We start from the raw sequence: 14785 nt of genomic DNA, 5'->3' as shown, positions 1-14785 counted from the left end.
ATCACACAGGAGGTGAATATTTGTGGTTGGTGTCTAGTGCTATACAAATGAGCAGAAGTAATTGCTGTGCAAAGAAGCTTCTTGCTGGGGAGCATCAAGAAAAGCAAAGCTTTTGTGCAAATCATCTTTGGTGGTTGCTGGTTGTCAGAGAGACAGGGTAAGGGTAGGGTGAGTGGCACACACACACGCTTGCATCCTCAGTAGCAACTGATTTTTATGAGCAGGGTCATATATTTGATTTAGCATGGCCAAGGAGAGACCTAAAATTGACTTAAATACTACAGACTCACCTAAATGATGTTCTGCCAAGCCCATGTTCGTGTTAGATAACTGATTCTGCTGCTGTATTTGTATATCCTGTGGAGAGGTACTTGGTGTTGTGGGTGTTTGTTGGGTTGTACCTGCCTGCACCTCTCCAAAGCAACCAAATGAAGGGCACTGCTGGGATAAGTGATGTCTGAAGTCAAGCACCAAGATACACATCACTGGCTATTCTTTGGCTTTTTTCTCTGGAAGATAGTCATATCTTCTGAATCATAATTAATTTACATGAAGAACTTTAGTATGCTACTGATATAATAGGAATTATACCAGACTTGAGTTCAGCAATTAAGCTGTAGAGCCAAATCTTGCCACACTGTGTGATAACAAGATTCCTTTCATTGTCTGTTTTTCTTTTGAAAGATACATTCTGTTCATAGTCATTCATTCAATTACCTTACTTAGGGTTTTTATAAAGCAGATTACAAATAGATTAGATTTAGGTTTCAGTTGTGTTGTTTTGATTTGTTTGGGTTTTTTTTTCCTGAAAATGATGTAAAAGAAATGTCCTGATATTTCATGTAAGCTTATTTTTCCTAATCAGTTTATTAAGTTTTCTGTGATGATGAGGTATGTTTGCAAATGCTAAAGAATTGTACGTTTTGTTCTGTTCCAGTGCCTGATGACCTCTCCATGGAAGAAAGAGAAGAGCTTTTAAATATTCGTCGTAGGAAAAAAGAACTGATTGATGATATTGAGGTAATTGATTTACTGGAAAGATCCTTAGAAAACTGCTTCAGTAGATTAAGTTACAGTAAGCTGCAGACCTAGATATGAATTTCAGGTAATGGTTTTAAAAGCATATAAATGACTTAAGCTAAATACTCCCAATTATGAACAGGATTTATGCATCATATGTGTGCTTTTAAAAATACTAACTTCAGAATTTATGTAATGCAATATGTGCAGATGTCCACATTTGGTTTGTGTAATCAAAAACTCATTAAACAGCAGATTTGCATCCAGGATAGGAGCGAGTGAGAAATGTGGGTAAAGAAATCTTATTAATTCATAATGGAAGCTTGGTCTTCGTGCTCTGACACGAGCACTCACTGGGAGTGCAGGTTCATGGGTTTAACAGTCATTCAGTTGTGGTAAAATCTTTAAATATCTAAGGAAGCCCTAAGATGGTTCACTTTTCTTCTGGTAAATAACAAATATTAGAAAATAGAACCTAATTATCGTATTATTATATGATAGATGTTTTCAAAAGGAGTTCTAGTGTAGGTTAATGTATTGTCCTTTCTTCTTTTGACAGAGATTAAAATTTGAAATTGCTGAGGTTATGACTGAAATTGATAATCTGACTAGTGTAGAAGAAAGGTAAGTAATGCCAGCATATGAACATGATTCAGTAAGACCTTGGTCTTCCAGGAACAGCAAGTGAAAATACCTTTCCCATGCTAAACAAACAATGGATCCACCTTTATTTAGTCTGTTATAAAGTCTCTAAAGCCTGACTTTATCCCATGCAGGTGTGTCATTTGTTTGGCTAGAGAATATGTTGGATAGTGTGTAATATTTTACTGTCCAGTTGATAAGGATATGAGTCTCTGAAGCTGCAGTCGCTTAAGGGATTTGAAAATAGTATCATAATTTTCTCCATTATAAAAAGTGAATGTCTTGGTTTTGTAATGGAACATTCAAAGTAGCCAAAATACAATTTAAAAGCTCATCCAGAAGTTGTTGTTTTTTGTAAAAGAGCAACTGGTAAGTGCTTGTTTCTTCTTTGTCTCCGTATGTAGCAAAACTACACAAAGAAATAAGCAAATAGCCATGGGAAGGAAGAAATTCAACATGGACCCTAAGAAGGTAGAGAAATTTTTTTCTACTTGTCAGAAATCAAGTTTCTGCTTGTAGTATGCTCTGTGACAAATGCTTTCATGTTTTTCTTAAGAAACATTTCTGATAATGTAAGTTCACAGGCCTTACTGCATGTCCTGTAGCACACGGAGCAGAGGGTTAAATTGGAAGCAGTGGTCAGGTCATGTGCCAGTTGTGTGCTTCTTTCACTTCAGCAAATCTTTGATAGTGGAGGTTACTTAACAATCAAATATGCCAGGTATTGATTGACCTGGCTTGCTTTGTACCTGATAGAGGTGCTCTATGTTGATATGTCAAATATAATTAAAAAAAATTTTTGATGTGTGGTTATTAGTGAGGCCATACTTTTTATTCTTTAATGCTCTCCTATTTTTATCTTTTGAAATGCCTTTACCATGTCTTTTAATTTGTTCTCATGTAGGCTTTTGTAATTGGATATCTAAAGTCTGTTTGTGGAAAAGGCACGTGTGAACTTCTGTATGTGTGTATATGTATATACATATAGGTGTGTACCCATCTGACTTGTACAAACTTGGTTACCAGTTTCAAGAAATCTGCTCTGCATTTAACCAAGAAGTAATGCAGTTCTTCTTTCTGGAGTGCCTCTCTGTTTCTTAAATAGTTGTTAATTTTCTGGAAAATTCAGGGGCCTGCACATTCTCTTACAGACATCCCCTACAATAAAAGAGCTTCTTTGACATATTTGACCTTTAGCCTTTGCTTTTCATTTTTCATCTTCCTTCCTTTGTTTTACTGTCTTCTATTGTTTGTAATTGAGATTTTGAAATTGTGAAGAGTATTCTTTAGAGTCTTTTTGGAAATCATTTAGCATTTGTTTTTCTGTGTTCTTGACATGTTTTCTTTCCAATTGTATTGAATTAATTTACATTTTGGTGCCTTTTCTGAAATGTTCCAAGTACAGTGATGGCTTCTGTTCTTCAGACTGTTTTAGTTTGCCAGAAATTCTCAAGTACAAGAACCCTTTCTAAACTGCTGGCCATGTCTTTTATTTTCCGTTTTGGTGACTGCCTAACTTCTGTTGAGGGCCAAACCCCAAATATCCTGGTACTTTCCTGTTGTCCTCCAGCTCTTTCAAGTCCTAGAAGTTTGTGGCAAAGTCACAGGATGATGTCAGATGCTTGCATTCCAGCATTAACTATTTTTTATTATGGTTCTTCCTGGATGAAATTATTTCTATAAATAGATGCTATGGCCATATTGCTACTGCAACATAATTTAAATGTGGTAAACAGTCTTAGAGTAGTAATTTCTTAATAGTGCCTGTGATCAGTGGTGGCTGCAGTAGCTGTCTGCTCTAAAGCTGGGTCATGGTGTTGTTTGCAGCTTCTAAGTTAAGTTACAGACAGCTCAAGTATACATCCTTCTGCTGCTGGGAAAAGCTACCTTGGGTTCATTGGGAAAAGGTTTTTTTTCATTCATAAACAGGAGGGAAGATGTATCTGGATTTAGGAATGCCAAAGAACTGGGGTAGTAGTACTTGGGTTGAATCTACCAAGTTTCCTCCTTTAAACCAGGTAACAGAGGTCTCTTGTTTTTGTATAAGCAGGAACACAGTGGGGTAATTTTCTTTTATCATTGTATTTGAAGATCTTTACACATTCTAATGTGTGTGTAGAGCAATTCTGCCTTGCTCCCTCTGAAAATAGGTGTGGTTTATGTACTTCCATGATGTCATGGCAGGTACCTGGGGGTTTGGATTTGGTGAGCTCATGTGGGAAGGGCTGTAATGGTAAAAGTTTGTAAAACACTTCAAGAATCCCTGTGCACAGACAAAAGTGGTGCTTTAAATTGTGCAGTGCTGAAGTTGGTACTGCCTGTGTTGGGCCCAGGAAATGAATTCACTGTGACAAAGACAGGGTTTAAATAACTGCAAAATTTGTAATTGAACTACTGTAAAAGCAATGAAATTCAAAGCAGATTTTGCTGCAGTGATTTAAAAAAAATCCATGCAATGTTTGTAGGGAATATTAAATATGTCTGTAGCCGTGAGTTTTGTGTGGGGAAGTTAAACTAGTACAGCTGTCATCTGTCTCCTGTCAGTCTACAGAAAGAAAATTTGCATCAAGACAAAAGATAGTGTAGGAGGTGATGGGGGTTTGCTTGGCCTATTTTGCCATTTATTCCAGATACTGAAGTTGTTGTCCCAGACAAATTCCTTTTCCTGTCTGTTTGACTTCTGGTTCTTTAACATCTTAGGAATAATTTTTTAAAAATCCAGGAAAAGGAAAATTAAATTGATTTTTGCAGTATGGTAAAGTGTCTGCTTCTGTGCACAGAAGTTTGTTTTCCATACTTCTAGTCAAGTCCATTATCAGTAATTTGCACAACTTCAAAACACCTATTCAGATCAGTCTGTTTATACTAATCATGAATAATATGGTCCAGGTGTTGAACAGGGGAATCTGCTGTTTCTGATATCAGAGGAAAGATTCGCTTTCGATTGTCAGAGATGAGAGCTTTTTGGATAACTTGATATGGGAAAAAGCATTATGTTTTGTAGTCAAATATTGTACAAATAAGCTTTGAAGGGATCAGTTTTGAGGAAAGCTCAGCAATTTCTGGTTCAAGATATAATGGATATATTTTTTGTAAAGAAATCATATCTGTTATGAAATGACTTACGAAAATATTAAGTTGTCAGAGTACCAGCCTGGCATCTAAAGTTTTCAGATTATGATAAAATTGTTTTGAGAGAATTGCATTCCAGACTTTCTAAGGAAAGCATCAAGCTTTATAACATCACAGTTCACTTTCTTTGTTAAATTAGTCAGAAAACTGACTTTTTTTTTCTCAGAAGGGTAACCATTTCATTATTAAAAACTAGAATTAACCAAACAGAAGGATAGTAACTTTTTTGAATGTTACTAGAGGGCTATCTATGCTATATCAAAAAAAAAATGCAGTTTTTTCAGTTGAAATGAAGTAAATAATACTCCACTTGCAGAAATTGAAAAACTAGTATTTCTGAAATTCTGAAATATTCTAGTAGAGCATATTACTAATAATTTATTAACCTCTTTGGTACTTGTTTGGAATCGAAGACATTAAGGTTACTTAGAGTTTCCATTTCTGCTTTTCACCAGCATGTTGTTACAGTTTGAAGAATTCAGCAGGAGTAGCAATATCTGTGTTGGGATCTGTGGGCTGTAAAGAGCATGGTTATCTCTGCATGACCTGCTCAGTGTCAAACAGCGTCCCTTCCATCCTTTCCATAATCTCTATATAACTCTCAGTCTCCTTTCTTTGCCGCTTTGCAGAGAGGTCTCTGGGCTTCCCTAGAGTGTGCCAGTTGTAGGGCAGTAATTTGTGGAGGAATAGGAGTCCTGGGGCTTGATCAAGTACCCTCTGAGGGACAGGGTAAGACTCTCCACCTGCCTTTGGTAGCAGCCTGACTGAGCAGCCCTTTGTGAGTAGTGTAGCTCCAGTCCTTTGTGAATAGTTTAGTTCCAGCACAACCAGAATTCACTGATAATCCCAGTGTCAGCATAAACTCTTTTAAACCGGTTTCAGTATCTTCAGCTGTGACTTCCTTCTGCAAGTAGTGGCTTGATGTATTGGGTTGCAGTTTGTAGATTATACCAGATGCTTTATTTTGTGTCATGGTGGTAATTAAGCTGTTTCTACGTACCTCTTCATTATATGATTTTGCAGATTACAGCTCTGCAGACATTTGTGCAATGTTGGGAACAGGCCAGCTCACACATTAGCTCCAAAGAGCAACATTCAATCATTATTCAATTAATATTTGATCTCTCTGTGGTTTAGGGATTCAAACTGCCACCTAGTACTTCTAGCCTTAAAAATGTGTTCTCATTTTCATCTTAAAACCAGGACTAAATATTGCTCATCTAACAGAAAAGCATTTGTTTACCATTTTATTAAAAGATATAAAAATCTGTCAGTTAATGTAGTTCTTAATGTGCTGTGTATATGTCTCAGCTATGTATATGTGTCAGTATATTAATACCAAATGTTACGAGTGATGTTTACATAAATGCTTGTGGAAGAAGACATAACATTCCTTTTCCTCTGGAATTGCTCTTCCTAGGGAATACAGTTTCTGATAGAAAATGACCTCCTGCACAACACTGCAGAAGACATTGCACAGTTCCTTTATAAAGGAGAAGGATTAAATAAAACGGTAATTGGAGATTACCTCGGTGAAAGGTAAAGTAGAAATATTGGAACTTTGCTCTTGAGCTCACAAAGCACATGTACAGGTTTTGGGTACCTTTCACAGGCTGCATGAAAGAACTGCTTGAGTACTCTGAGATCTGGAAGAGCTACAGTGGGGATGTAAAACTGCTACAGTATTGTGATAGGTTTTCTTCCTGTTAGGTTGTTATTTTTAAATGGGTACATTGTGGAATGATATTTAATTAACCATAACTTATTATTTGGAGTAAACCAAAGCATTTGTCTGTAGTGCAGTATTTAATACCATGAGCTTTTAGAATGTTTGAGAGTTGTGTTGCAACACTACTGGTAACTCAGTACTGTGTCCAGAGAAGGAGTGATTTACAGTCAGTAATAACTGACAGTAGAGAAATCACTTATGAAAAGAGGTGCTTCCTGGGACAGTAGTTACAGGCAGGTTTTGGTGTAGTCACTTCCCTGCATGCAGAAGTCCCTTTGCTAAGAAGGCGTCTCCAAGGGCAGCTGCGCCCAGTGCTTATCAGTCCTGGTACAATAAACATGCAGTGTGCATTTTTATGCACACTGTTGCAAAACACAATCAGAATGCAAATGACTTGCATTGCTGTGCAACCCAGGAACTGATTTTAAAAAGGCAGCTGAGAGAGGCAGCAGTGCAGTGGGTTGGAGTGTGTGTATGGACGTGCTGGCACACGTTCCAGTGCCACTTAGGGAGCTCTCGAAGGTGACTCATTTAGGATGTGCTCCTGTGGTGATGGGTTGTGGCAGGTCCCTTTTGAGACACTCTTCAGTCTGGTTCCAGCATCAGTGGCGTGGTTTTTACTCAGCAGTTTCCTCTTGGCTTTCATAGGTTCAGTGAAAGTTTTTACTGTAATACAAGCATTTTGAAAATAGATCTTTGTTAGGAAGTCACTGTGCAGAGTATGTAGACATGTCAACAGTTCTTATACAACAGAATTATGTCTGAGGACATTCTCTCTTTCTTTGCCACCCCCTCTCAGGGGCCCATCATAAATTACTTCTGTATTCTAGCTAAATATAGCTGAAGACAAGACCAGGTTAGTCAACAGAATGAAATATTTATATAACATTGTTCCATAAAGGATATATTCTAAATTACTGACTTTTACAGTCAAACAGCACTCAGCAAACTGAAAAAAGTGAATGTAAAAATGGAATGAGATAACACTTAAAAATATAGCAAAAATAATAATAAATGAGGGATGAATTACATCCTAAAAAAGAGACAAGATTTCTTTCTATGTGGGTAACTCTTCACTTCTTTTTTTAAGTGGCTTCCTGGAGCATTTGTGTTATTTGGCTTGTGTCTTGGGAGGTGTACCCAGCACAAGTACTGCATGCCTATAAACAAAATAAGTAATTGGCTTAGAGTAAAAACATACCCCTTTCAAGTGCTCTTTTATTACACTCTCATGCCACTTCACTGAAAAGTAGTTGCCCCATTGAATTGTGCATTGCTAAATTTGATGAGAATTGCTTGGATTTGCTGACAGAACTGGTGTGTTTTTCTGTAAACAATGTGGGAATCTGCTAATGAATGAACAGTTGGTTTTAAGGTATTTCCTCCTGAGTGTTACAGGTTAGTCTGACTATGCAGTTAGTCAGCAAAGCAGCAGCTAATTCCTGGTGGGTGCACACCTTTCTGTTTTTGGGTGGAGGCTGATACACAGCATTCTGTCTTGGTGATGTATTTAAAGCACACCCTAAGGATTATAAACCTTTATTCTTCTGGCACATGAACTCAGGGATGGTGTAGGCCAGGTTCTGTCCATCCACATAGTTTTGTGTTCATTAATGTTTAAATGTTTCTTCTGCATTCAAGCACTCTTGTATTAAACAAAGCATAATTTGGCTCATGATTTACATACCAGTCTAAGAGATGGGTGAGAGGAAGTCCATTCAAAACCTATTCTGATTTTACTAAACTTTGTTGTACCAGTTTTTGAGAATGGAGTAAGAGCCCAGTACATGCTAAGCAGCACTTCTAAAAAGCTGTTCTTTTTCTTAGATAGACTCAATAGAAGCAATAAGTTTTTGTTTCTTATCTTTGTACATAAATTAAGATATTGCTTTAATATTTTCTGTTCTTAGAGTGGAAAAAAGGTCATTTGCTTCTCATATGTTGTATGGCTAAGGAAATTAGTTTTACATTAACCATTGTTTTAAGAATTCATGACAATTTCTGCAAAAGACTTCTTGCTGAATAAATTTCTCAGGTATCCTCCTATGTCAAGGCAGGTACAGTAATAATAAATATGAAGCAAAGAAGGCAAGGCTATTTTTTAGGTCATTTAAATAAGCAGTTCTAAAATCAGTTCAAATGTACTGGCTTTTGCTAACCTACCAGCAAAAATGGGCGAAGTACTAGTGTTAAATATTAAAATACCTCTCAAATAAATGTGTAGATTTTCTGATGACTTGATCAGTATGATTGTTTATTTCCTTATTTATTTTCAGGAGCAAATCAAAGTATCTATCAAGTCTTTAAAGACCAAAATTGTAATCGTCTATTTAATTTGTCTTTCACAGAGATGAATTTAATATTAAAGTTCTTCAGGCTTTTGTTGAACTCCATGAGTTCGCTGATCTCAATCTCGTACAAGCCTTAAGGTGAGTAAGTTCTTTCTGTTTTCTGACCTGAGCTCCGTTTATCAAATTGCATGTTTATATGAGTCACTGTGTTGATTTATTTGTAAAAAAGCTGCTCTACAGCTCAGCACAACTGTACAAATTACTGTGCAAGTGAGCAGAGACAGCTCTGTTTAACCCTTCTGATGGCTTGTGTGTGTGCTGCCTTTGGGGGTGAAAACTCCTGATTATTTCAGACAAATACATGCAACTAAAACAGCTGTTACTCCTTGGTGTGCCTGCCATATGTGGAGATTTGAAGATCTGTTTTATATCTTAGCACAGAGATAGGTTAAAAAAGAAATAAACTCTTTACTTAAATAATTTTCTTCCTCCTTTTCTTCCACCTCAACTTGTCCTTCTGGGCAGGGAGGGGGAGAAATCCTCTGACCATAGTCACTGATTATGTTCAGTCACAGAGAGGTAAACTTTGAAATGAGTGATTTCTTTCTACTTCCCTCAGTTTCCCACTTGTCATGTGAAAGAAAGTGTGATTTCTTAGTTTATTTTTTCCCCTTGCTATGTGAACAGTTCCCTTGATTTATCTGGGATGCTTGCATACAGTGACCTTGTGAGATCCCTTCTCAACTTGGTGAAAATCTGTAACAGATTGAGCAAATTAAGTTGGCTTAGACAGTTTTGCCTGTTTTTTTTGCCGCGAGTGACTCCCTCCTGACACCAGATAAATGGAAGTGTCCGTGTGATCTTTGTTTCTGGTGCAGTGCCTTGTGATGTGGAGTCAGAACAGCTTTGCTATGGTTGAGTGATGTGGTGATGATAACTTGAGCTGCCTGAGGCTTGAGCCAAAGAAGCCTTTTCTGTGGCTGCTGAAGCTTGTCTGGGAAGCTTCGTATTCCTGTCTCTTTTACCCAATTTGATGTTAGGTTTGACTTTCTTCTTCCTCAGCAGCTGCTACTATTAAATGTTTGTATTTTGGTAGCTTACAAAATTCGTGATCTGGGTTGGAACCTTGCATGAGGTGAGTAAAGACAGTATATAGAGCTGACAAAGTAAAGATGGCCTGTGACACTTGAGTATAATGTCCTGAAATGAAAACTGGTGAAGACAGGAACAAATGGTTGTTATATGGCATCCAGTGTACAGGGAATAGTGAGAACTTGTTTTGCATGGCAGAGCATGTAACTTTGCTGGTTCAGATCCTGGTTTAATTCAGATAATTCTTTTGCTAAGAGATAAAAGAATAAATGATGAAATTCATTGGAACATTTTAGTGCCACCATGTGCCAAAATAAATTTGTGAAGACTTCTGTCCTGTATGCATTCCAGTGTACCTCTGTGTAGAAATAGTTACAAAAGTCAACTCTGTATTCCAGTTCATGGTGCTAAGCAGCAGCAAGATCTGCTGCATGTATTACAAAATTACTGAAATGATGGCATGAGTTGCTCTTTTTATGACCTAGGTCTGATTCTTGTAGGGTGAGCTTACAGTAGACAGGCAGCACCTCTCTAAGCAGTGGGGTTTTCTTGTTGTTGTTACCATTTTTAAAAGGTTTTGTATGAATTTAAGTAAATATGTTAAGTCTTTCTGTATTCCTTGTTTCTCTCTCCTTACACCAGAAATATTTTGTGTATTGTGTCTTTTTACATTGTGAATAAAGTCTAGCTGACTGTTCATTGCTTTCTGTAGCCAGGAAACCCAGGGAGGGTTGAACTCATTTTTTTTCCCCCATAGCATTCTCGTGGCAAAAATGGGATGCATACAGAAAATTGTTTACTAGGCTGGAAAAAAGAGAGAGCCTCAGAATATGAACTGCCATATTATCTTGCCTGATAGCATGCAGTGTTGCTGGCTGAGTTACTGGGCTAGCCATCTGTGCATGTTGCTTTATAATAGCTCCTGACTTGTGTGATGAGAGATTGAGAACATATTTCTAGGACATTCTATATAGGCACTGCTGATTTTTTTTCTTTTTCCGTTTGTTTTGGGTTATTTGTAATAAATACTTAGTATGTAAATATTGGAATGAGTCTAACAACTATTCTTCCCTTCTGTAGGCAGTTTCTGTGGAGCTTCAGACTCCCAGGAGAGGCTCAAAAAATTGACCGTATGATGGAAGCTTTTGCTTCACGCTATTGCCTTTGTAACCCAGGAGTCTTCCAGTCTACAGGTCAGTCACAGGAAACAGGAGTTCTTAAGGACTTGAATGATCCAAATCTAATTTTAAATATATATGTGTATGTTCTTCTACATCTGATGCAAGGAGATAATGGCCAGTTTGGAAGTTGAGGATAAAATAATATGTGAAATGAGGAATACCTGGGAAGTGAGAACATGTGACTGTCTAATCCAGGAGGTGCAAACTTATGGTCAGAATGCATTTTCATTTATAAAACTTCACAGAACTGCACAGGATGCCCTGGCATTTTTGGTCTGTTTGGTTATATACACAAATAGTTTGCTCTTGATCGCTTAATTTGAGGATTAGATAGGATGGGAAAAGGTTGGTGTAAAGCAGGTCTGTAGCTGCTAGAGAGGAAAATAGCTACTGAAAACAAACTGCTGAAGATGCAGGCACAATTTTCCTCTCTGTAGCAGGTTTTCATCCTGCTTTTTCTTGCACAGTCTTGTACTTGAATTCTGGGAGAATTTACTATAATCATAACCATGGCAAGAGGCATGATAAGATTTCCTTTGTCATCTTCTGATATTACCCAGTAGTGCTAGCTGCCTGCTGAATGCCACGAAATTGAGTCAATGTAATTTTCAGTCTTTTTAAATGCAATCAAAATATTATTTTGAAGAGATCATTCTTTCTCTTTGGAGAGAGCTTTGGAAGTACTTTGAGTAGGAGGAGGCTGATGGACCAGGTTTATTATAGCATCCACCACTATGATTTAGGCAAAATCTGTGCAGAGAACATTTTGCCCAACACTTCAGCGTTTGAAGTGAAATGTTAATTTAGGGTGATAGCAATGATTTCATAAGAGTTTAATTTTTTTTTTATTCTCATACAATTTTCTTATACTTGTTTGTTATTTGAATTGTAGCTTTTTTTTAAATTGGGCTTAATTCAACAGCTTAAAGAAAGATTTTAGACTTTTATGTACAGCATTCAGGATGTTTTGACTGTTTCTTTATCAGTCAGGATGAGGTATATATTAATTTTACGGGTTTGTACACACAGCACATGGGAAGATAAACCACTTTTCAAATCTGATTTCAGATACATGTTACGTGCTTTCATTTGCTATCATCATGTTGAATACCAGCCTGCACAACCACAACGTGCGAGATAAACCCACAGTGGAGAGGTTTATCTCCATGAATCGTGGAATTAATGAAGGTGGAGACCTTCCAGAGGAATTGCTAAGGGTAAGTTAGGCTGGGTAAGACAAAGCCTGGCTTTGTGTTCGTGATAGCAGACTTAAAAGCATGTACAACAGTTCTCAGGAAAATTTGTCAAGGGAAGGCAAGGGAACATTTTCTAGCATGTGTAACCATTTGAGTAGCTGAAAGAAGCATATTCTGATATTCACAGCTACTTTGAGCTAGTTCTCCCTATATCCAACCTTTGTTGAGAACAAGCTGTTTCAGAGTAAACGCTCTGTGCATCTCTCAGTAGTTTGCTTATGGCAAAATTATTGTGGAATTGGCTTCTTATGAAAAAAAGTAGTATTTCTAGATAAGTCAGAAAAAATAGCAAAAATTTTTTGTTTTCCTTATTGCCTCTCTTTTTTTTTTTTTCATATGTCTTGTGGAGCTCCCTCCTTGAGAAATCAGTATAAATATTTACTGCTGTAAGACAGTGTGATGGGCTACACCATTTTCTGAAAACCCAGAATCATTTGGGAAAACTTGTACTAAATGAGACCAATCCTGAAACCTTTGAAATACTAAATGCTGAAAATAAAATAAAATTGTTGTTGCTAGGAGTGCTTAAGAAATTAGTAGTGAAGAGAGACTTGCTTAAAGTAGTTTAAAATCATTCATGATCAAAATAGAAAACAAAGATTGACAAGGGGTGGTCCAGAATTTTAAGGAGATATTTCCTGTGCTTTTTATAGAAATGGTCTGTGAAGCAATAAGATATCCTGGTTGCATTTTCTCTTAAGACATTTATTAATAAGGTCTTTTTCCTCTTTTTTTTTTATTTTTCTAGAATTTATATGAAAGTATTAAGAATGAGCCATTTAAAATTCCAGAGGATGATGGAAATGATCTAACGCATACATTTTTTAATCCAGATAGAGAAGGTTGGCTGCTGAAATTAGGTTAGTCACAAGGGCAGTTCTGCTGCTGTATGTTTGTTCATTGTTAGCATGTTTGCTGCTCCGTGTCTACCTGCTTTCTTGTGAAGGTAACAGGTTGAACTTTGTATTTAAAAACGTGTGAACCAAAATAAGTAGCTCCTTTGCGTCTGAAGGCTGTTACTTCTTATTTTGCATACCCAAATTAGCAATCTTGTTTCAAACTTCGGAGTTTTATTTCTGAGATCTGAGAAATAAAAACTCGGCGGCAAAAAGGAAACACCACATGGTATTTACCACATGCTGTGACTGATAAATAACAACTAAGTCTCCATAAGGTCACTTCAGAAAACTGTGTGTGATATTTCAACACAGTTTTCTGTGTACAAAAAAAGGATTCCTCTTCAAATAGTTACTTTTGTATGTCTTTTTTTTTCCATATTATTTGTGAGTTTCTCTTGGTTTGGTTTTGGCTATGATTTTTTAATGAGTGGTTTAAATGTGCCTTCTTGTTTTCCTTATGGCCTATGACCTATCACCTTTCTGTTCTGTGACTGGCTGTCTCTGCTTATTCTGCATTAGGAGGTACGTATCTGATTGCTTTCCAGTCCCCTCTTCTTCAGTTGCTCATTCTTTTTATTTTCTTCCTCCTTCCTCCTGGATTTTTTCTTTTTTCTTTTTTTTTTTTTTAAATATCAGATTCGTTGTAGCATTTTGCTTTTTCACTCAGTGTCACTAACAGTGTCATCAGTGGTGCTCTGGGGGACTGGCATGTCAGTGTCTAACTCACATGCAAGTGTGTTCAGCAAAAGAAGAAAGCGTTTACATGTAAAGCAGAAAAATAAAGATGACTTCAGCACACTTCTCTCATTCATGGAAAAACATACCAAGGAAAGAATAATCTCTGCTGAGAGTAAACAATGTCTTACTCTGTCATGAAGTTTCAGAGTGGTTATGTTACTTGTTTGTCAATGATAATAGATTATTGAAAGATTGATTACATTTGAACTACAGTTGTAAAAGCTGTTCTTTTTCCTGCTTATTTTCCTTTTTAAATAATACATTTAGCTCACTTAAGAGTCTTAAACGTGCTTCAAATTTACCTCAGGTATTTCAGTCTCCTGGCACTGCAAGGTGCCTTTGTTTTTACAGACTCTTGTAAAGTTGATGGGATTCACTTTTTCACTTGACCTTAGGGAATTTTTTTCCTATATAAAGGAGACTGACACTTTGTTTTAACAGTTGTTTTCCAAAACAATAAATTTTTAAGATTTAAACACCAGCACACACTTCAGTAGAGTCAGTTGTTGGCCACTTGAATGTGTTAAAGTGGAAGAACTTTGCACTTGGAGAATGGTGACTGAAGTCTGAAAAGGAATGTGTGCTGGGGTGCACGTGGGGAGGATGGTGGAAATAGAGCCTGGATAGAGCCCTGGGCCCACTCTGCTGATTGCACCTGGAACTTGGTAGTCATGCTCGTGCTGGAAGGAAGTGGATGTGAAAAGGAAGCATTTGGAATTCATTCACATGCTCTGCAATGTCGTATTCTGACCTCTGTGCTACAGATGCTGTGGAGCTCCTTTTCTAACTACAAAAAGCAAAGCTC

General features: G+C 37.1%; 1 protein-coding gene across 3 annotated transcripts in view; it reads left to right on the top strand.

Annotated features, from left to right (window-relative positions):
• CYTH3 (cytohesin 3) overlaps positions 1-14785 on the top strand; it is a 48986-nt gene that overhangs the window by 24066 nt on the left and 10135 nt on the right. Inside the window, exons 2-9 of one of the 3 annotated variants that reach the window (XM_069029734.1) lie at positions 938-1020; positions 1580-1644; positions 2067-2133; positions 6215-6333; positions 8872-8952; positions 10987-11099; positions 12156-12304; positions 13092-13204. In XM_069029734.1, the coding sequence (XP_068885835.1) occupies positions 938-1020; positions 1580-1644; positions 2067-2133; positions 6215-6333; positions 8872-8952; positions 10987-11099; positions 12156-12304; positions 13092-13204 (790 nt within the window). Of the gene's footprint in view, positions 1-903; positions 1021-1579; positions 1645-2066; positions 2134-6214; positions 6334-8871; positions 8953-10986; positions 11100-12155; positions 12305-13091; positions 13205-14785 lie in introns of those variants that run through there. The other 2 variants (XM_069029735.1, XM_069029733.1) reach the window with 2 other exon arrangements.

The sequence above is a fragment of the Aphelocoma coerulescens genome, chromosome 14, assembly GCF_041296385.1.
Source record: "Aphelocoma coerulescens isolate FSJ_1873_10779 chromosome 14, UR_Acoe_1.0, whole genome shotgun sequence".
Lineage (NCBI taxonomy): Eukaryota > Metazoa > Chordata > Aves > Passeriformes > Corvidae > Aphelocoma > Aphelocoma coerulescens.
This window is presented reverse-complemented; position numbering and strand designations above follow the sequence as displayed.